The 23979-nt window shown below is 36.1% G+C and overlaps 1 protein-coding gene and 1 non-coding gene across 2 annotated transcripts; both read left to right on the forward strand.

Annotated features, from left to right (window-relative positions):
* The first annotated feature begins 35 nt into the window (after positions 1–35).
* TMEM167A (transmembrane protein 167A) lies at positions 36–23051 on the forward strand. The gene is made up of 4 exons (XM_072736875.1): positions 36–186; positions 9469–9578; positions 13962–13996; positions 18855–23051. Exons 1-4 carry the CDS (start codon positions 184–186, stop codon positions 18923–18925), a joined length of 219 nt encoding a protein of 72 aa, XP_072592976.1. The 5' UTR covers positions 36–183; the 3' UTR covers positions 18926–23051.
* On the forward strand, positions 11409–11543 carry LOC112915658 (small nucleolar RNA U109). Its single transcript, XR_003234138.1, has one exon. It is a non-coding gene; the product is annotated as a small nucleolar RNA U109 (small nucleolar RNA).
* Positions 23052–23979: the final 928 nt, after the last annotated feature.

The following is a 23979-nucleotide window of genomic DNA, read 5'->3' on the forward strand; positions in this document are numbered from 1 at the left end:
TTCCGGCAGTGAGGAGCCTATCGCGGCGTCCGAGTGGCGCGGCTCTGGAGGACGTGCCGCGACCGGCCCAACCGGACGCGGGGCGGAGAGGAGGGGGGTGAGGGCCGGCGGGGGGCGGGGGCGCACGCCTCTTCCGCCCCGGGCCCGGAAGGGTGATGTGGCTGGGGCTCCGCCGGCCTCACTATGGTAAGACCGGGGGCTGGGGGGTCGCCGCCGAGCCTCGCGAAGAGGCCGCGGGCGCGAGCCAGGGCTGGAGGGAGGGCGGGGAGCCCCGTCCCTGGCCTGACCCCGCCGGGCTCGGAGGCGCTCAGGCCCGGGAGCCGTGTGGTGCCCCCGCGCCCGAGAGGCCCCGCTGTGGCAGGTGCTGGCGCCTCCCGCACGGCCCCCCTTTCTCATTTGTTTCGAGGAAACGCGCCGGTTGCCTTAACGCTGTGGTTTGCAAAAGACTCGGTGTGGGCCCTGACCCTGGGGAGGCGTGGAGGCCTCGAGATCGCGCTCGTCCCGGGCCTGGCGCAGGGGCTGCGTTGTGGCCCAGGAAACCCCGAGCTGCACACCCCTCCACCCCAGTTTTGTCTGTCGAGTCGGGGACCTCTCAGGCCCCCGGTCGGCGATCTTTGCTTGCAGAAGGGGTTTTCCTTCTAGGAACGTGCTGGTGGGGTCTGGCCTTCCCCGCCCAGGCTTAGGGGTGGGTGTATGATGTTGTGTCACTGCAGATTCCTTGGGTAGCTGGGGCCTCTTAGGAAAATTTAAAACGAGTCGTGAAAAGTCTTCAAAAGAAATGAATACATCTCCAGGCAGGGGGGAAGAAAAAAAGAAAAAGAAAAAAAAAAAAAAAAGAGGCAAATGGTGCCCGGCCTCGAGGACAGATGCGGTGTCAGGAGTAGTGGAACCTCCCAAGTTGTGTCTGAAGGCCCGGGGACACGCCAGCGGCCTCTACACCGGGTGAATCCACCACATCCACAGGCCGAATGTTGCACTGATGAGCATGTTTCTGGGGGAAGGATGCGAATCTTTTTTTTAAAGATTTTATTTATTTATTTATTTATTTATTTACTTAATTTATGAATGAATGATAGACCTAAAGAGAGGCAGAGACACAGGCAGAAAGGAGAAGCAGGCTCCATACAGGGAGCCCGACGTGAGACTCGATCCCGGGACTCCAGGATCGCTCCCTGGGCCAAAGGCAGACGTTCAACCGCTGAGCCACCCAGGGATCCCCAAGGATGGGGATCTTTGATCACAGTATCGAAAGCAACCATGACCAACCCCGCCAGGAAAAAGCTCTTGTGAGGTGGAAGTTACCCAGCTTCTGTTTCTAGAAGTTCCCGCAGAACTCCATACCAACGCTATAAACATACTCCATACCAACACTAAACACTTAGACATTTAATCGAAAACTCATCGTATCTTGCTTTCCCCCATCTGCTTTGGTTCTAGATGGGGCATAGAAAACTGTCTTTGCTGGAGAACTTTACCACTTAACAGAGGAAATGGCAGTCTGCTGGCAGGTTATGCCTTCCTTAGCCCAGAATATGCTCCAGCTCCTTTGCCTGCCTACCACACAATCGGATCAGTACACTTCCTCTTGGTAGTGTCATTAGCGAACTGTTATTTAACTTAGAGAATTGTGGCTCCTCTTTCAATTAAAAAAGAAGAAAGACTTATTCTTTTTTTTTATTTTATTTTTTTTAAGGGTAACCTCTTCCCAGAAATCCTTCTATTTTCTTCTGAGTCTCTTTTCATGTATACAAGGATTCCAGGGTCCCTCCAGCATAGCTCTTAACCACAAAGAAACAGCAATACATTGTTGCATATATTTCTTCCCTCTCTTGCTGGAGTTTTCCAAAGTACAGACCAGGTCTTTTGATGGCAACTAGAGAGACTTTACACATCTAAGGAAACAGAGTCATGTAAAAGATGCTCAGTGCCTTTAAGGACTTCATAGTCCACTGGGGGAGATTATTAAATCAGTAAATTCCATGTGTTGTCTGCTACAATAAAGAAAAACAACATGTGTAGTGGAAAGAGCTTTAAGAAATTAGGTGCAGGGATGCCTGGGTGGCTCAGTGGTTCAGCACCTGCCTTCGGCCCAAGGCGTGATCCTGGAGATTCAGGATCGAGTCCCACATCAGGGTCCCTGCTTGGAGCCTGCTTCTCCCTCTGCCTCTGCCTCTGTGTGTCTCATGAATAAATAAATAAATAAAATCTTTTAAAAAAAAATTCGGAGCACAGCCAGTTCAGTCCAAATTTCTGGGCACTGATAGTTTTTAAAAGCTTCAAGTGATTCTTAAAGAACAGCCAGGCTTCATACCATTTGACTCCATATATTAAGAAGTTTGTCTCATTTATCAGTCTTGGTCGTTCCCGACTGCATGGTCGGAACACTTTTCTTCATAATAAGACTTGCACTTTGTCCATTGGAATACTTGTGTCTTATCAAATTATCAAGAACATGTCAAGTATTTATTGCTTTTTGTAAGTCCACTGCTTATCCTAGTTCTGTGTATGCTTTCTCCTATCAACTCTTTGATCCCCTTGTTGCTTTATATTTAGATCTCTGGTATCTATAAAATCGTTCTGAAACTAAGCCATAGAAACATAGCAAATGCATTATATGTACCATGACAATGAGATGAAAGTAAGTACAAATGACCACCTACGTTGCCAGTGGAGAACAGAACTGAGTTGCTTCTACTCTGGGCTACAGCTTTCCTCATAGCCTTGAAAGTTCTTAATTTTAAGTGGAAAGTGTAAGTAGAAAAGGTCTCTACATTTTTTAGACAAGACCAATAAGATCAAATGACTATTTCGTCCAGCTCCTCCTTTTATAAGTGTAATTAAACTGATATGTAGAGGTGCAGATTTATTCAAGGCAAATTTATATACTGGATTATTTCCTAAATAATGCAAATGTTTAATGGCCACTGATACTGAGACAGGTTTTCAACATCAAAACATTAAGCAATCCTAGTTTCTTGGTTTCAAATTAAACCAAGATAATTTGCATATCAGGCATAATTTCAGTGCTCCCTTATAGTAAGCAACAAAGGTTGAACTTAGATGCTAATAACACCAAAAGAAAACGTCAATAATTCTGTGTGAATGGAAATAGTAAGTGACTTATCTTGGGCAAGTGGGGAGGGGGGGGTGTTTGCTGTTTGCACATTTATATACAGGCTTCATTTATCCCTGCATTTCCATGTTTCCCATTTTAAAAGATAATAGTGATATGTATAAGTTAACAAGTAGAAACTAGTTAGAAAATGCTGGCCTGACCTAGATTTGTAAATGATAAAATGCTGACCCACTTTTGCAGTGCTGGGTAATTTTTATCACAATTAGGTCAGGAATATCATTTCTGGGTCTCCTTCCACCTCCAGAGAAGGATAAATGTGTAAAAGCAGTAAGTCTTAAAACAAGTAAAATTGTTACTATTGGGGGCTTTAAAAGTTATCTTTGGTATTAAATTCTTGTTTTAAAGTGAATTCCAGTTAAACTGGAGGAATTTAATATGTCAGTTACTCCCTCATAAGAGGCAGTCAACATTTCAAGCTCCCACACGGTGCTATATGCATAAGGAAGACCGTTCATCAATGGGTTAAGCAATTTGTTTTGATAATGCTAAAAATAAATAAATAAGCTATATGGAGTTCAAGTGATCCAAGACTAATGAAAATACTGTAGCCGTAGTCTTTTCTGTAGATTAAGTACAGTTAGCAACCAGTCACTGAGCACTTCAGACAGCTGTTTTAGCATATAAATACGTGTATTTCTGCGCCTTTCTCATTACTTCTCTGCCTATAATTTTACTCCTGGCATCTTTTCCCCTATTTTTCCCTCTATTCCTAATGCCTCTGATGGTTTCTTAAACTATTTTTATAAATCTTTAAAGAAAACCTTACACTGAATTCTTGCCTTTATATCCAAACTTAATGAATATAGTTTTAACATTCAGATATGACTGAAAACAAGAAACTGTATCTTCATAGATAAAATGATAAATATTGAATCTGAAATAAATATTCCTAACTTTTAAAATTGACTTGAAAATAGTTTTTGAAAAGATGTGTTAACATCACAAGTAATTTTTTTGTTTTAGCACTAAGCTTCGCATCAACCAATCTCTGTCTATTCACTGATAAGTTAGTTCATCTGCAGTAGTGGCCAGATGAAAGTCTGAATTATTTTCGTTATTTCAGATGGCCTAACAAATTGTGATTTACTTAAGAATGATTAAACAGAGTGATTTCTCAAGTATATTTCTTTTTTGTTTGGATGGTTTAATTTAGTACAGTGGCGTAATTATTTGAAGCATATCAGAAAGTCTGTGAGTAGTAGATGATAGGTCTTGAGCATGGAAGGATTAGTAAAAGGGTCCTTTGGAGAAAAATAGTTTAGGATCTCCATTACATTGTTTAGAAGAATGAACACTTTTGACACTAACAGTTAAAAGGCAGGGCAAGTCTGGTGTATTCCACAACCCCAGATGTCACCATTCTGATCATATTTGAGGTTGTGCTCCAGAGAGTGTCACAGGCAGCCCCAAGTCTAGGGAATGAAAAGGAAGTGTCTGTTAGGTATGGTAGACAGAATATTCTTCCCCACTAAAAACAAAAACAAAACCCTGTAAATATGTTCTCTTACTTGGCAAAAGAGATTGGATGTATGTGATTAAGAATTTTGGAATGGGGGGCAGCCCGGGTGGCTCAGTGATTTAGCACCGCCTTTAGCCCAGGGCGTGGTCCTGGGGTCCCAGGATTGAGTCCTACGTCTGGCTCCCTGCATGGAGCCTGCTTCTCCCTCTGCCTGGGTCTCTGCCTCCTTCCCTCTCTCTCTCTTTCTCTCTCTGTCTCACATGAATAAATAAAATCTTTAAAAAAAAAATTTTTTTGGAATGGGGAGAGAACAATCACAGGTTCCCTTTAAGAGGGAGGCAGTGGGCTCATAGTCACAAAAGAAGTATCAAGGTCAGTGTGATGAGGAGTCACTAGCCAAGGACTGCAGACAGCATCTAGAAACTGGAGACGGCAAGAAAACATTCTTTTCCTAGAGCCTCCAGAAGGAGTGAGTTGAATTATAATTCCTTAGTTGCAATGTGCATTATTTGATGTTTAATATTTAGCTAAATTTGTTTAAACTGGGCAGCATACCATTGTATAACTCCCTGGCATTGCCCAACTGAAAAGTAGGTAAACTTTAGATTTGAGAATTTCTTGAGGTTCTGGAATTAGATGCCAACCAGCTATCCGATTCGGTCAGGTCATCCACACCTCTTGAAGATGTATATCTCTTAACAAGTTAGGTGGAGTCAATACGTTCATTGTCCCGTATGCAAGTACCTTGAATCTGGCTTCTTGGTAGAACTTTCTGTGAATTCCAGCTAGTGATACAAGATTGAGATGTTGAGAGGGAATTAGTTACCTGAGGCTTTTATTTTACCCTCCAGCCTGGGCCCTTAACATATAAACATCAGGGTATTTGTTTCTTTCATCTGCATTTTCCAAAATATCATTGACAAGTAAATATAAATGCAGTGCCATGTGTGGCAATTTCTCTTGGATAGTTAACAAAATATTCAGCAGTGTAATCTGTCCTTTTTTTAATAGCATGCATTGTTAATTTGGGATTTTTGTTGTTAATTTGGAATTTAAGTATGCTCTTGAATTTGTTAAAATGTTCATTATTTGCAATTGTTTCAAGTGCCTGTTCATTTAACATTTTTCAGTGACTTCTCTGAACTATTTTGTTTAATATGCACAAAGAATTGATAAAAACTTCAGTAAAATAGAGAAGAATTTTACAGTACAGTTTGATGGATGCTATCCATCATATACGCACGCACAACGATCCGGACTCTGTTTGTTGTGGCAAGTGGGGACAGGAAGACTTCACAGGAGGTGACTCTTATGTTGAAACATGATGGTTAAGTCAGTTCACCAGGCAGGCAGAAATAGATGGCTTGTGCAAAAACACAAGAGTACCTTGAAAAAGATTTCATGATCTGAAAAAAACTAAACACAGTAAATAAATTTTACTTCCTTTATCACCTTTTTTAATCATCTTTTCCTCTATTTTATAATGGAATAGGCTTTTTTTCTTAGCTTCTTCCTTTGTAATAACATTTTCCTATTGAAAATCTCCATTATGTTTCTACAAGAACAGGAACATGTTTCCTTTAAATGTGAGACAAAAATTTTCTATCAGAGGACAACAGATGCTAAGCATTAAAAGGAATGCTTAGGTAGGGTAAGCAGTGGTAGGCTAATGTCTGTAAGTTTGAAACGTTCTTGTTTGGTCAGAATAGGAGTACATCTAAAAGACTTTACCACCTAAGAATATTTGTTTAAATTTTCAAGTCTATAAACCCCAGAAACAAAGTTGTATGTATCATATATTACACACTTGTAAATGGTTTTCATCTATAAGTGGTTTCACACACGAATGTATATATACACACCCCACTTCTGTAATAATAGGCATGTCTTTAAGTGCCTCATAAAATTTTTTATTGTATGAAAATTCAACATACAGAGGTAAAAGAAGAGTATAATGAAGCCTCATTCCTCGGCATTTCATCAACCCCACACCTCACACCATATACAATGGATTATTTAGAAACCAATCCCAGACATCATATCATTTAAGCTTTTTTTTTTTCCCCCACTGGACATGCAGGGAAGGAAAAAGTACATATTGCAAAATTGTGAAATATAGATACTCCATTAAGAACATGATAAACCTACTTTACAAATTGATTTTCCAATCACTCTGCTACATCAGTTCTTTGCTTAATACGTCTGCTCATTATTCCTTAAACATGCAGATTCCTTAAACATTCATATTTTCCATTCTTTTGTCTCTTCTGGAGCCTGCTCTCTATTTTGCCAATCTAATTGTGCCCTTTCTTGACTTAGTCCTTGCTTCTCCTTGAAGCTTTTCCTGACTTTTTTTTATGAAAACAGCTTTTTTTTTTTTTTTTTTTTTTTTTTTTTGCCAGTGTGGTTCAGCCACCACTTAGCATATGCTACAGGGAATTGCTATTTACTCTTTAAAATATATGTCCTGTTCTAACTTGATCATAATTGCTGTGTGCCTTAGTTGTCTCATATATAAAATAAAGGTATTAGTAACACCTTTCTCAAATATATGAGGATAGATTAAATAATCCAAAACAAACGTTGGTGAATATCAGTTATTGTTGTTAGCTATAGACTTCTGAAAGGAAGGAATCCTGCTATGTACTTTTTTTAATCCTGTGTCTAGCCTCATGCTCTAGACAGTAGATACTAAATACATTGTTAGTTATGTTGGCTGGAAAGAAATCTGTGCCTTATATTTCAGGAGGTTGTTATCAAATACTCTATCAATATATACATGTTGAAAATGAGATCTTTGAAAGATAAACATTGTGAAATACTGTGTTTCCTATATAGAATTTCTCTTTAAGTTCATTTATTGATTTACTTCAGTTACAAAATTTGTATAACTTGCTTTCACAAACAAAATTAAAATTCAATTCAATAAGAAACCAAGACATACTAAACTTTATCCTTTATATATCCAAGAAGAAATGATTTGCATACAAAACTATTAAAATAGTAATTACAAGTAATTATCTTTTCCAGACTCTTAAGATACCACTTAGAAATTTTGAGAAATCCAAAAATTTGAGAATTGGGTTAAAAACCCTCCAGACATGATCATTGCATTCTCCCCTCGTGTTTGCATGAAGGTTTACCCACCTGAAGATATGCTGATTGTGAAATTTTGTGTGCAGTTTTCCCCACTGCTTAGCATTGTACATAAATATTTTTTGTCCTTAAGAATAGTGATAAATAACATGTATAATTTCTTAATGTTTTGAATAGTTTGTAAAGATTTATCATAAAAATAAATAACAGCTTAAAAACTATTGACAGTTTGGTACAAGGTTAGTTCTTGTTTAAGGAATCTCCTAAGGATAACCATTCTTGATTCTGATTTATTTTCCCATATGAACTTCAAAATCGGTGTGTATTTTGAAAATAACTGGTTGGTATTGAGTTCACTTTAAATTTATATGCTAGCTTTATGATGTTGCTTTCCAATGCTGGTATTCCACTCCATTCTACTTTTATGTTTTTTAGTACATTTAAAGATTTTGTCAGTTTTGTTAATGCCAGTGCTGCATTTCTTATTAAGCTTATTCCTGGGTATTTCAGCTTTTTATTCTAGTTGCTATTACAAATAGACTTTTTTTCCCATTAGGTCTTTCAGCTGGTTGATAATGTAATTCTGAAGACTCTTGATTTAAATATTTAATTAGGTACCCAGCCACCTTACTCAGTTCCCTTATTGTCTATAACTTTTATTCACTAGATTCTTTTGGGCTTTTCAGGCGACATTTAATATTTGTAAGTAACAATTTGGCCTTTCTCAAAAAATTTTCATAGCTCTTATTCTTTGTCTAACCTCTGACAGTCACTATAGGAGGTCCTTCTGAGTTTACTAATAAGCATTTTGCTAGTTACTGTGTGAGATTGATTTACCTACCTTACATAATAGAAACATTGTTCAAATTGTTTTATTTATTCAACCATTATTTATTGGTCTACTCTCTGATAGGTGAAAAGTCAGAAGCTGGGGTTCAGAGCCTGATAAGATATTATCCACTTTCAGGGATGACTATTATGAAATGTGTAACAGTTCGTGTGGGAACTGGAGATACGAGAGTTCAATGTGAGAAAAGGAGAGGGGGGGCTGATGGGTCCAAGGAGACTTTCTGGAAAAGATGATGCTTGAGCTGAATTCTAAATAGACTGAGTCCACCTCCATTTTACTTTGGGGAAATGATTTCCTGTGATTCCTGTGTTAAATTTTTTGAATAATTTCTAAAGAATCAGCACTGAAAGAGCAAGTAGTTTTCTTTAACCAAAATCTAATAGTTTAGGATTAGTCAATGCATGGAACATGATTGCTTAGATTGAAAGCATTCTTCTCCTAAAAAAAATTTCAGAACTGAAAGAAACTTCAGGCAACAGTTAGTCCATATCCCCAATGCCCACCCAGTTTTATGGATGTGAGAGAGAGACTTAGGTTAATGATTCAGCTGAGGTCTTAAGGCCATGTATCTGCAGAGCTAGAAAACACCATGTCCTGCCTACTAGTCTAGGCTCCTAGAACATCTATATTAATCACATATTGATTACGTTTTGGTGAGCTTTTTTGGATTCATGACATTTTTTAGTAGTGTTTTCAAGTTCTTGAATTTAGAATTTTTGTTGCATCTTCTGCATTCCTTAGTCGAAAGAATGGAGAGGAAAGTACACTCTCAGAATACCTTATGATTTGGGATTTTAAGTGTTCTCAGACATGTTATTCTGTTTGCCTATAAGAGGAACAAAAATATGATTTTTAATAGAAATTGTCTGGCATTTTTTTACCTGTGCTGTTTTTCTTGCGATATTAATTTTTCTTTTTCTCTTTTAGTCTGCCATTTTCAATTTTCAGAGTCTGTTGACTGTAATCTTGCTGCTTATATGTACCTGTGCTTATATCCGATCCTTGGCACCCAGCCTCCTGGACAGAAATAAAACTGGGTATGTTACTAATGATACCTAATCCCCCCAAATTAGTTCCTATAGATATTGAGGATAAATTAGCATAAAAGTCATTAAATAATTTAATTCCTGTATATCACTTAGTTTTGTAATAACTTTTTACACTTTCTCCCCTAGTTTTTAAAAACTAAAAACTTTATTCACAGAATCTTAATAAATTTTTTTGTTGTTGTTTTGTTTTTAAATTTTATTTATTTATTCATCAGAGATAGAGAGAGGCAGAGACACAGGCAGAGGGAGAAGCAGGCTCTATTCAGGAAGCCCAATGTGGGACTCGATCCGGGGACCCCAGGATCACACCCTGAGCCAAAGGCAGATGCTCAGCTGCTGAGGCACCCAGGCTTTCCAATAAATTTTTATTTATTAAATATCAGAAGTGACCTGAAATGTGTTAGACTGAGAGGGTTAGGGAGAAGTATATTTAAAGACATGACAGGTTTTTTTATGGGATTAGAAATAACAGTTTAGTACCATCAAAGACCATATTGGGCCTTATTTTTTAGTGGAATAATTAGTAAAGTTGGTTATCATGTTTTTTTGAAGCATAAAAGAGTTTGCAAGCACTGTGTCCATTAAACTATAATGTGGCCATTCTCTGTCCAGTCCAAGACTGCTCTAATCATATGGGCTCCCTGTTACTATTAGAAAGCAAACATATGGAGAAATTTAGCTTACTTAAAGCCATAATAAAAATTAAGTCTTGGGCTTGCCACATCCCTTTTATTTTATGTTCACACCCTGAAAAAATTTGAGCTCAATATGATACCACACGGAATTAAAATTTTTAAAGTGCCATCTTCATAAAACAGAAATACATATTGATTTCAACCACAAGGAAAGGTATATTAAAAAAAAAAGAAAAACAGACCATGTGGTGGAAGCTATGTAAACTTTCTTTGCCTTGCATATTTATTAATTTCTATGGAAAAGTGTCTTAATCCTTTCTTGATAAAAGCCTATACCTACTCAATCGTTTTAAGAAATAAAAGAATGAAAAAATACTTCACATAGGAATAATTATCTCCAAAACCTGTATCAGGCCAAATTAGGATCCTACAAGGTCAAATTCTATTCCACTAATGAAAATATACAAGAGGCAAGGTGATAGCCATGAGAGTAATAATTTCTGCTTCACTTTCCTTCATCTCCATTCTTTGAGGACATAATTAGCATTTATTCAAACATTCTGTTATCTGAATCACTTGGCTTTTGTTATCATTTTCCCTTTTTATTTCCTAGGGTTATTAAACATGTATAAAGGAATAAATAGAACCTCTAACCAATTTTGAATATTACAAACTGATAATCCTGTTCTAGTAAATTGATCATGTGTTGCTATTGGCCTGAGGGATTTTATTTAACCTACTGATAGTATTTGTCCATCAGTTTTTATGACAATGCCCCTCTTCCTTTGTAGATGATGACTTTTCATCACAAGTTTTTCCTCTGAAGTCCTCCTGCAGTTAGTCTTCCACTCAGTTTCTTTGTCCTCCTTTGAAATTATATAGTACTTTGTCCCTTTGTTGAAGTTACATAATCTTATTTGTTGCTTAGAAAGCAACAAATAAAGCCTTTCTCCCCAACTAAGCGGTTTTATGTCTTCCTTTCCTTCTGCAACCCCTGACTATTGACTTAGAGCATATGGTAGAAACCAGTAGGCATTCTCATTGATCTGTTGTTTGGTATTATAATATAATGCATAACATCCACCTAAATTAGATGTTTAATGGTTTATTTCATTAAGCAAAACTCACATAGTAGCAAAATAGAATATTTCTGCTTTTCTGATGCTGTTAGGAAGAAAGTAGACTGCATGTGGAAAAGTCTGCTCCTCATTCTTTGGGGAGCAAGAATACATCCATTACATGCTACATTAAAAAAGGAGTTCTCAGGGCTACCAACCTTACAGTAGAGGTTGAGTAGTAGTATATTTCTCCTACATAAAAGAGCAAAGAAATAGCATACCTATTTTTATATTTAAAGCATATGCTGAGGAGCACCTTGATGGCTCAGTCGGTTGAGCATCTGCCTTTGCTCAGGGTCCTAGGATCGAACCCCACATCCAACAACTTGCTCAGAGGGCAGCCTGCTTCTCCCTCTCTTCCCCACTTGTGCTTTCTCTCACTATCTCTGTCATTATTGGTCTCTCAATTAAATAAAATCTAAAAAAACAAAAAAGCATATATTAATACAGTCAACTGTTTAAAGGCTTTTCTTAAAACTTTGTTTCTATAGAAATGCTAGGCCCCATTTTATTTTGACTTGTGTATAAGAAATATTTTCTCCGGGAGAAATTCTCAACAGGCCATTGTCCTTCTCTGTTACATGTATGTTTTTACGAGATTCAAAATAAACTTGTTATACTGAGTATGAGATACCTAGACTAGATAAAACCGATTCTTGTTGATTTCATTCTTGAAAATAACATTTTTTTGCTGCTTCAAATAATATAAAACTAAAAAGCAGCAATAAACAATTGCCACTTTGCCTCATTTCCTATTATTATAGACCTGATAGTCTATAATAAGAAATAGCTAATCAAATAAGTTTATGAGCTTTATCGGTAGATATATTTATTGGCTTATAACCATGGAGACCCAAGCAGCATAAGTTCCTGTGTTTTGATAAATAGCATTTGGCATATTATAGAAATATGTCTAGGTAGGGAAATATATGGGAAAGGCCAAAGTGGTACTGATAAATCTGTAAGTTGCCTGAGTTAGGAAATCTTTTTCATTTATATAGTTTTTAATGTATGTTAAAACAATTTCCCAGTGATGCTTTGAGTTATTTCAAACCTGAAATGACCCTAATTGTGATCATATGGTTTTAGATTATGTTCTGTGAGACTCTGGGCTTCCTGTACAGGAGCTTTGGGTGTCCTGCCTCTGAATCCTTTATCCAGAATAGCTTTAAATCAATAATGAATGTTATAATCAATAGGTTTTTAGAATCAAGGATCCGTGGCATTGCAGATGACTAACTGCCTTCCACTTTTTGATGACATGTAAGCCAATTTTAAGTGATACCTGAAATTACTGTCATATGTGCCATTAACCTATTTATTACTGAACATGGCATATGTTAGTTACTCTTCTGAAGACTTTCTGTGTAATAACTCATTGAATCCTTATAACAAGCCTATGAGGGTGAGTCCTATTGAAGAGAAAATAACTTGCTCATAGTTATGCAACCAATTAAGTAGGATTAAACTTAGGCACAATCTGGTCCTTATATTATCCTTCTTATTTTCAAGAGTATATTTGAATTTTGTCCTTTTATTCCTATCGTAAAATTGTTGCACTTGTCAGAATGGCCATCCTTCAAAATAAACTTGTATTTTTGCCCATTTCATGTCATCTGAACTAAGAAACTTTTTGCTTTGAGGTCAGAAAGTTATACTTCAGAGGAGTAATGTATATGGAACTTAAACTAGTAATTTCTTTCAGTGCTAACCACTCAGATATAATTATTCATCAGCTAGCCATCTCTTACGGAAAAAAAAAAAAAGAATATAAATTTCTCTGGAATTTAAGTATTTCAATTTTGTTACACCAATTCTAACTCACTATAATAAGTTCTGCTGATTTATCTTGATTTGTAGCCATGTATAACACCATTTATAATTCTCTTGTCAGAGCAACAAAATGGCCGTCTACAATCTTTTTATATCTTTTAGCTATCTATATTCATTGAAATTGAATGACTCCGTTAGTTTTCTTTTAAAGCTGGTATTTAAAAAAAAAAAAAACTGGTACTTTTTATATATCTTAAGTGAAATATATGTATAATTTGTATTTAATTCATATATATTCATTCATAGAATTGAACATCATTCTATTTCTTATTTCCAGAATGTATGTGTTTTAAATGCCATATTTAGTTAACTCATGCACAGTGTCCCTAAACTAGGATTTTGTACTTATATTGAAAACATGGGCACATATTTTTATATCATCCTTTATTGCATGACAATTATGTAAATCCTATCATTGGAGTTCATGGTTATAAATCATTTAAATACAGAACTGCATTCTGTGAAAAGTAATTTCTTTAGTGTGAAAGTTGTATGTTTTGTGTCAAAATCACCCCAAACCAACTGTGTTCATTTATCATTTTCTCAAAAATAATGTTTATGTAAATTGGCATATGCATTTTTTACTTTTGAAAATAAAGTACTTGAAGTTCACTGTGTCCTACTTTCCTACATAAATGGTAGCTCAATATCAAATTTCAGTTTTGAAATATCAAGTATCAGAAAGAAAATGCCAGTTTGTAATGAATGCTCTGTAGGATACTGAGAGAATGATAACACCGTTCCCAGTAATCAGTAGCTACTTTTTCCTTTTTTATCCTATGCAGATTGTTGGGTATATTTTGGAAGTGCGCCAGAATTGGTAAGTTTTTGCTTATAATCTCCACATCTTCAGCTATAAATTGTTGGCAGTTTACTTAAGCCATATTCATACAAATCAAATGTCAGTGTTAAACTGCAGGCCTTTTTGCACATTTTTGCTAAAGTTTATGGAATTCCCCCAAACTCTTTTCCTTGTGCTATTTAAAACTAGACATGATGGATACCTCATAATACTTAAGTAGCAGGAAGATGGAGAATACAAGAAAAATCTAATTCAGATATCAAATACTATGCATTCCAGGTGTTGAGATTTCAGACAGATGTGTATAGTTTTTATACACACATGCTGATAGTATAGAACATGCTGCTCTGTATACTGTGTACTATTTTGATAACTAAGGATAAATTTCCTATCTGATGAAAGACTTCTAAGCAACCATTTAAACGTATTCATTTTATTGCCCTATGCTAAGTCCAAGAATGTTGTCTTTTAGAAAGCATTAAATGTTTGACCTGTCAAACACGTGGTCATAGCTGAGTTTTGTTCTAATTGATCAAAGTTAAATGTGATTATTTTCTAAGTGTCAAAATGTGTTTGTTTAAATAATAATTATTCTTATCCCATCCCTATATGTATATAACATTTAGCACAGTGCCCAGCTCATAGTACACTCTCAAGTGCTTGGCAGGTGAATGAATTAAAATGTACTTTACTGATGTAATTCACCAGTAATCTCGAATAATAGATCAGACCCTTTTTAACATAGCTAGTTCAAAAAAAAAACATTTTAGAGCATTTGTGCTTATTCCACTTGACAGAACAAAAGATTATTACCTCTCTTTGGAATTACTTCTATGAATTCCTCAAAAAAAAAAGTTTAATTTTAGTACTCTTCCAATATTTAATACACATGTAACTATTTTTTCTTTTATAAAGTAAGGAGACTTTGATTAAAAAGAAAAATTTTACTGCATTTGACAGTTTTCTTAGCTAGTCTCACAATAGCCTTAATTACCCCAAAGAATCACTTTAAATAAGAGGGGGAGCTTAGGGGCCATGTCCCTTAGATAACTTCCATTTAGAGAATTATGTTTTACTTTTGGATTCATTTCTCAGAGATGTGGAAATATTAGAAGATGGTCCATAACAGGAAAAAAATTGATTAAAGATTAAAAACTATAAGCTAAAATTTTGTAACATTTAGAAATTTTTCTAAATAAATGTATTTTAGAAATAGTTTGTTAGCCATTGAAATAATTAATTATAAGAGAGCAAGTTTTCTTCCCTTGAGCTTTTGATGACAAGCAAGACCCATTAACAGTGGAAGTTTTGAGTGTCATACCAAATCATGTAGAAGTCCTTTTAAAATCTGTTATGATGAGATTATAGGATCCATTGGCCTTTTTGGTGTTTTGCTATAGAAAATGAAAGTGTAGTATGGAGTTTCAGAGAAAAGTATCTCTTTCAAGGCCTTGAGAATTCACTGTACTTTTAGCATAACTGTCCTTCCTTAGTGTTTTTGTCATACTTTATTATTTCTTGGGGTGATAGACAAGTGAATCTTTCTTTTATAGAGAAGATCATTGACTTTAGGTAGCTAAGGCACAAGTGTGGCCTAGATAAGTGGTTATCAATCAGGACATTTAACAGTAATTGGAGACATTTTGGTTGTTAGAACTAGACTTGGGGAATATATGCTGAGTACAGGTCACAGATGCTGCTAAACAAGCTACAGTGCACACAACAGCCCCTCACATTGAATTAGCCCAAAATGTCAGTAGTTCCAGAGTTGAAAGGGCCCAGCCTAGATTTACAGAGATTTGTGGTACAGACTTAACTGACATCCAGTCATGCTCAACAGCTGCAAAGCCTGAAATAACAATAGAAGTCTAAACCACTTTGAAAATAATCAAGAAGGGAGAGATAGAAAGAAGAGCACCCTTGATGGCTAATTCGGATAGCTAGTAGTAAATGTAAATATATGTAAACCAAACTGCTTGTTTCAAAGCCAAGTCACCCAGAAAATGAAATAATGTCAAGGAACAGAGTGCAAAGAATAACTCAAGTAAACTGCAAACAGAGAACATAATGGAAGAACAAGACAGTTCTAATAAGTGATATTCTCTGTATCAGAGTAATACTGAATATTCATTGCTAAAAATATAAAAATGGAGTTAAGCAGTGGAGTTTTCACCTTAATATTATGAAGTTGCTAATTCATAAATAAAAGATACTTGAATTAAGGGATTTTAAATGTGGGATGCCTGAGTGGCTCAGCAGTTGAGCATCTGTCTTTGGCTCAGGACGTGATCCCGGAGTCCCGGGATTGAGTCCCACATGGGGCTCCCTGCATGAAGCCTGCTTCTCCCTCTGCCTATGTCTCTGCCTTTTCCCTCTCTGTGCTTCTCATTAATGAATAAATAAATAAATCTTTAAAAGGGGGGGTTAAATGTTAAGGTATTTTTAAATCCATTTTATGTAATTGGAGAAGTATATACAGCTTTATTCAGTAGCCAACCCAGATGACCTTTTCACAATTGTTCATGAAAAGTATAGCCAAAAATTTAAGGCATCTGGTCTGTAGTTCTCTTAATGATTTCCTGTAGTATCATCTATTTTTATGTCTCATTATTAACTGCCTTTCTTTTTGCCTGGTCAGTTATTATTTTCATTTTTTCTCTTAACTGTATGAATACCATAGGTTAAATGGTTCACTTAAAGTATTCCTTCTTGCCAATTATGTGAAAGCATTAGCTTTTCATTTTCACAAAATGGCTCAGAAAACGTTGATGCTGATATGCTGCTTTCTCAGCCACACACTCCTCTCTTATCTTGACACAGAATGTATCCACCAAGAAAGGATGCATCTTTAATAGGAAAAGGCCCAGCCAAATCATCTTATCATGTTACACATCACATTACAGCAACTGTTTCACATTCACTTGAACAGACCTAAGACCAGACAAGAAGTAACATTCTTACTCAAGTTCAACCAAAGATGTTTAGTTCTACCACATGGCAATCTCTTTTAAGAAAATTAAAAACAGGAAAATGAAACCCATATGTAAATTATGGGATTCTAAGTTGGAAGATGAGGAAGAGAAGAACTTCCTCAAAACTTAATTTCCAGCAGATGGAAAATTTAGGGCAATATTATTTTCTTCTTTTAGGTGTTTAATAAGACTACTTTAGACAATTAGAGTATCTAGTCCTAATTAGATTGACTGGGTTGTTTATGAAATCCACCTGAAAATTATGTCTGAATGGCTTGATTTTGTTTGATAACTTAGGTTGTTACCCAAAAGAATTAACATTGATTAAAAATGATGACCCAAGTTACTTTTTAGTTTAAAAAGATTTTTGCCAGTTGAGATAGTGGCATTGTGAGAATGCTTTTGTCTCACTTTTTAGATTTTCCTTTAAATAGAAAGTAGCCCGATGTCTATGGACTGAAAACACTTTAAGAAAAACAGCAAATGCTTCTTTTACTTGTATGTGTGTAGTATCATCTATGAATATTGTCATTGAGCAGACACAGAGGTAAAATTGATAACAGGATGACTGTGTGAGCTCTTTGAGGAAGCTCTGAAAATAAAAATGCCCTTGAGGATTTTAGTTGATGATGGTGGTCAAGATTGACATTTTCCAGAGATAATTAACTAAACTTAAACTTCCCAAATGAAATAGTTCCTTGCCAAAAGAACTTAGTTACTGGATGAGAGCTGATTTTAAACATCATAGAAAAACACAAATGAGGGTAGTATTAACAGTCTCTACTACAGGACGCCATGTATATGCCTATGATTATTTCTAGAGGTAGCACATCACTCCCTCTTCTTCCTTTTTCCTCTCTTAAGCACCCCCAGAGTTTTACATGGTACTTTGTGGAATTGTACAGCCCTTAATTAATGAAAAACAGGAAAAGAACAAGATGAGTTTGGGACAACTCACAATCACAGGATCTCTGTCTGTTTGCAAGACAGTTTCACAGGCCAGCTCTGTTCTGCTTCATGCAAAGGAAAGTCTCCAAGTAAAAACACTTTTTAAACACATGTGAAAATTGACTCATAAAATTAGTTGTTTAAAGTTCTACATTTCTAACCCAAGAGTAATCATAAAGTTTTTCTTTAAATTCCAGTTAGTTAACATACAGTGTAATGCTAGTTTCAGACATATAATATAGTAATTCAGCACTTCCATATATCATGTGGCATTCATCACAAGGGCCCTCCTTAATAACCCCCATCACCTGTTTCACCCATCCCTCCACCCACCTCCCCTCTGGTGACCATCAGCTTGTTCTCTATAGTTAAGAGTCTTTTTCTTAGTTTGTAGTTTATGTCCATTTTTTAAATGAAGTTTTATTGGTCATTCTCTGTTTATGTTCATCCATGAATGCTTGCTTATTTATCCCCGTTTAAGTGTCATGAATTGGTACCACTGAGGGAAAAAATTATGGCTAAAAATTCTATGTTGAATTTCTTTTTATGCATAGAAATTTCCGTTTTTAACAATGAAAAATAAGCAATTGGGGGGGGGGGGTCCTTAATTCCATTATTTGAGATCATTTATCTTGGATCTGTGTCCTACATTCTGTGTTACATTTTTCAGTATCTGGGTTTGTGCAGTGGCGCAGCAATGGTGTGTCAGGGATTTTCTAAACACATGAAAAAGAGGTAGTCTTAGAAATAAATCAGCATAAGTTTGCTCATTCTGTATTGTACTTGCTTTTATGTTGCATCTAGTTCTTATTTGGCCCATCCCCCCAAATGTATGGGCCTCCGTGGTAGGAGCTTTATCTTGAGTCCTATGTCTCCCTCTCCCTTAGTAATAACCTTATCTTATCCATGTTAACTACTTGGTTAATAAACATGAATATCTCCCGTTTTTTCAATAGGTGAACGGAAGAGTCCTTATGTTGCAGTGTGCTGTATAGTGATGGCCTTCAGCATCCTCTTCATGCAGTAGCTTGGAAAAATATCAGAATTTAATTGCCATCGGATTTCAGTATGAAAAAAGGACTTATCTACAGAAAATAATGGAATGAATGGTTAACCCTTTTATCTCTGAACATTGAATGAGATAAATTTCCAGCTGCTCTTCTCTATTTTCGTTATTGGACCAATGTTCTATATAAATAGGATGTAACCGTTTAATACTCAGAGTTTAATATGTCTGTAACAATCAACCTCAGTACTGTAACTACAATATTACATTCTGCAATGTTATTCTTTTATGTCAGATACCAGTTCTTAGTGTGGTATCTCCAAGGCGCATAATAGAAAACAAAATTAGTAAATTACCCAAGTTTCTTTCACTGTGATTTGGGAATGATAAATCCTTGTAGAATGAGACATTTTTCTGAACTAGCTTTTTTACTGGGGAAAAAAAAGTTCAATTTGTGTTGGTAAGGTTTGCATTCATATTTAACAATGCTTGCTTTTCCTCCAGCCACACCAGACCATTAACAGAGTACCTCTAAGCAAACTATAGTTTATCACAGGTGTTTCAGCTATTTGAAACAAGCCTATGCAGTTTTAAGGAGGAAGATAAATGAGATGTGACTTAAGAGTAGTACCAGGAGAATGTTTGTATTTAGCATAAAAAGAGTTTAGAATAGCTTACTGGTATAGTAGCCTCTGAAAACTCTAGATGAGTATGGAGAAATATTTTAAACATAAATTTGATCAGCTGTCATTCTCTGAATAAGATTACATTCTTAGAGTGAAAATAGCAAAATAGAGCAATTACAGAATGATGATGCTATTTGTGTTCATCCTTTTTAGTGTCAGGTCTTTTATCTTAATTGCCCCGAACAAAAACTGTATTTTATTTGTTTGTTTTTGAATACAGCACTTTAAATCTAGTTTACTTTTTTATGTGTCAATTTGAACTAGAACTCAGTAGGTGGTGTTAAACGGTTTTCAAATGTACCTATCCATATTCCTTGGCATAAATGTCTTTGAGCTTTAATAACAAAGAAAGACTTTCAACAATTTTCATCAAAGCAAGAGAAACATTTGTAATGTGACTTATAAATTTCACAATAGAGCAGTTAATTTACTATTTCTTAAGGTTCAACAAAATTCTGTTAGAATTTCACAGCTTAGAAGAACTTAAAAATTGCCCATCATAGACAGCACTAATCAGATATTGTCCTCAGCTGTTAATACCTTTTCTTTTTTTAAGAAAAGAAAATTATTTAATTATTTTAAAATGAGTCTGCCAGTAGCTCTTTCTGTAGAAACAAAGTCTGGAACTAAAAGCCATATATTTTTAAAGACCACTTTAAATTACTTGAAAAGAATTCTAGGAAACATGTAAGAAAAGCTTGTTATGCATTGCCTGCTTTTCTCAGAAATGATAAAAACTGCTGTAGGCTATCAGTATATTTGTTTATTTTACATTTTTGGCGTATCTCACTGGCTGGTAGATCCTAGAGGATCTTGTATATTTTGCTTTAGACAAGGAATCAGGTTATGATCATTGTGTCTGAACTATCTTTTGGGCTTTGCATTAGGTCAAGAATTTTCAGGGTATCCTAAAAATAGGACTCTTATCAGCATATACGTGCAGAGTAAGTCACCTTTCTGGGTCTGGTTTCTGAGTGGCCATCTGTTGTCCAACTCTGCTGCCAACTAGACTTTCCAAAAGATTTGTCAACTAGTTTTTTATATGTTAACACAAATCTAATTATTGAATAAAGAGAAGCATATTCTGAGTAATCAGTTGTAGGGCATTTCTTTAATTTTGGCATTTTGGAGAAAGTAGGTAGAATGTGGAGGAAGAAATAATTTCTTTCAAAAATTTGTGGTAACGTATAAAAAATTTTGCTGTGTGTAGATGCTCAACAGAGTGGGAGGCAGCTTATTTCTGCCCCCAGACATTGTGACCTTTTGAAACACCAGCTCTTTGGGAGGTAGAGGAAAGACACAGGATTCTATGAAGAAAAGCAATTAGCATTTTCTTTAATGTATTTTTATCAAAGAGCTACTGCTGAATCCTGTTCTCTAACCCAAAGGGGAGCGTAGGTAGTTTTAGGCCCACAGAATATTCAGATATTCCTGTTGTGGTCTTGGTGGGGTGACAGGATGCAGAAGATGATTGAGGGTCAATTTAGCATCAGATGGACTGCCTCTGTCACATAGTCTTACCGCAGGGCTGGATGGGATGGATGTTGGGCACTGAAGTCCACAGCTTTTGCAAGGTTTGAATCCTCTGCCTAACCTCTTTCCTGGCTCCATTAGCTTTTTATTTGTGTCTCCTAGAAATTGTTTTATGCTGATATTTAGTTCCTGATTGGCCTCAGCTATGTCCATGGTAGGAGCTAGTCTTCTTTCCAGGTGGTCTTAAAAAATAGTCCATCAAAACACCATTTGGTCTGTTGAATTCCCTCTATGGCTTAAAAAAATTTGGATTCAAGGCCAGTGTCTTGTAAATGCCTGTGCTCCTGTGTCAGGCACTTTCCATGTTCAAATTCAAAATAGCCCTTTCACACTAGGGATAATAGTAGTATCTAATTTGTAACAGATTCCTTCATCTTAGTAATATGCAAATCAATCTAGTTTTATCTTAGTACCTAGAGGTCAGAATGCAGTGACTCCTCCAGGTGTACAAAGAAAAAAAAAAGAACAGATCTCTACCTAGCTTTGTGGGAAAGACCTAACATTTGTAAATAGAATGTATACATTTCACCATTCTTTCAAGCAGCATTATGGAGTACAGACCGTACATTATCACTGAAGACAGAAAAACAAGTACATAATTTCTTCCATCCAGTAGTTGGATGTGGATGTGGCTCCACAGTGCAATGGATGAGAGAGATGAAGTTATTTATACAAGTGCAATATGATAATGTTTATTATTGGAATGTTATTATTGAAATATGCCAGGACTCTAGAAGAAAATGAGGGTGACAACTTAGAGATAAGAATTTCCTTCCAGAGAAGCAGTGCTTACACTGAATTTAAGAGCAGTATGCAGAAGCACCAGTGGTATATTTTTATGAACTATTAGTACCTAGCTTGTTGTGCCCTTGGGGAGGAGTATTAAGACATAAGCCTAAAAAGGTGGACTGAGGTTAGATCCTAGAGGGTCTTGTATTTTTTCTCACTATTATTACCTACCTCAAAATTGGAGTTGAATATATGTTCCCTCCTGCCTAACCAAAAAAAAAAAAAAAACCTTGGAAAAAAAATCTTTGGTATATGTGCAAACAAGTTTAAATATATCCATGCCAACCTTACTTTGGACCAGGAATACAATAGTATACTCTCCAGAGACCCACCTGCATAGTACATAAAGCCAAGGTAACATTAGGTCAAGTATTTTTACGAACTTTCAATAGCTCATACTTCATCAATGACAAAAGCACCCATGATGGTTTTTTTTGTTGTTGTTTTTTAAGATTTTATTTATTTGAGAGAAAGAGCACAAGTAGAGCGGAGGGATACAGAGAGGGAGAAGCAGAGTCCCCACTGAGCAGGGAGCCCAACGTAGGACTCAATCCCAGGATCCCAGGATCATGACCTGAGCTGAAGGCAGACACTCAACCAACTGAGCCACCCAGGTGACCAGCAGCCATGATTCTTAATGCACACATCTGCACAAAAAGTGGAGGTGGTTGCACTGTCTACATTTCCAGAGCACAAAAAAGATTTCTTATGAGCAAGGACTTGTACTCTCTTCAAAGCCTTTGGGAAGTTACTAGATCATAGAAAGCTAAAAAGAATTGAAGATTCTTAGGGACCACTTTTAACTTTCTTTGGTGTTCAGGAAATAGCAGATGTTCAAAATATAAGTAACTGAGTAATATCAGCATTGTGAATAAATAATATAGCCCTGTTAGACCCAATCAGCAAGTTAGTACTGGCATCCAAAAATAGCTTCATGGTTATGTCAGTTATACACTGCCTTCTGTGGTTTCTTTTACTTTGCCCTACAGTAGTCCCAAAATAATCTGAAATGCAGCTCTGACATCAAAAAATGGAGGAGATGGAAATATATTCCCTGTGATTTTAAGAGAACAGAATCATCCTACTCTGGTTAGCGAACATGTTTCTGGTGTGTAATAAAAATGAAAACGAACTCCCAAGAGCCTCCCAATTTTGTCTTACTGTCAGATGAGTGAGAACAGTTTTAAGAGGTTAAAATTTTGAAATTGGCAGCTTTTGAGTAAGATGGGAAAAGAGAAATGTTTCTGTTCATTTTACCTGCATTTTAATTCATGGCTGGTCAAGATTCTTTGAGGGGGAGGTTGTTTTGCATCTTAAAGCTAAAGATGACTAAGATTTCATTTCAGAGAACTAAATGACTTGCTTTGGATAAGTCATTAACCCTCCCCCCATTCATTAGAAATTGAGTTCTGAATGAAAATGACAGTATTAATTGTTAACACTTCCTTTAACCTTGTCTTCCATTAAGAGCCTTCTGATATCAAACACTTGGTCCAAGGTCTGTCTGTGAGCAGTGTCCACCAATTATTCAGTCAATTTATACCATTTAATGAGAAATATGAAAAAGTTTATATGTACCACATGCCTTGTTTGGTAGCATGGTCTTTCTACTGTTACCTTCCCAGCACTGAATTGACACAGATAAACTTTTGTTACAAGTGTAACTGGAAAGGATATACTTAACCAAATGAATTGGAACAGCTATCTTTTTTAGTTGAACTTTAAACTTAAAAAGCATTTCAGATATGAATAGAAAAATAATACCTTAGTTATTTCCTTCAGTATATAATGTAAACCTCCCTCACTGCTCCATCATAACCACAAGTTGATCTGAGACCTTATAGAGAAAAATCACTAAATTTCTGATTTCTAACTCCGATCAAAACAATTCAGAATGGCTTTGCTTGAGACCATTGAATTTAACACGGTGGGAAAGCAAAATCTGTTTTCAATTCAGAGGGTTTGTATCAATATCCTTAACCATAACAAATTTGGGAAAAAAAAAACATATTAGAAATAAGGGTATATCTCTTCACACAGTAAGTGGAGGATGAGAACACTCAAGAA

The sequence above is a fragment of the Vulpes vulpes genome, chromosome 14, assembly GCF_048418805.1.
Source record: "Vulpes vulpes isolate BD-2025 chromosome 14, VulVul3, whole genome shotgun sequence".
NCBI classification, from domain to species: domain Eukaryota; kingdom Metazoa; phylum Chordata; class Mammalia; order Carnivora; family Canidae; genus Vulpes; species Vulpes vulpes.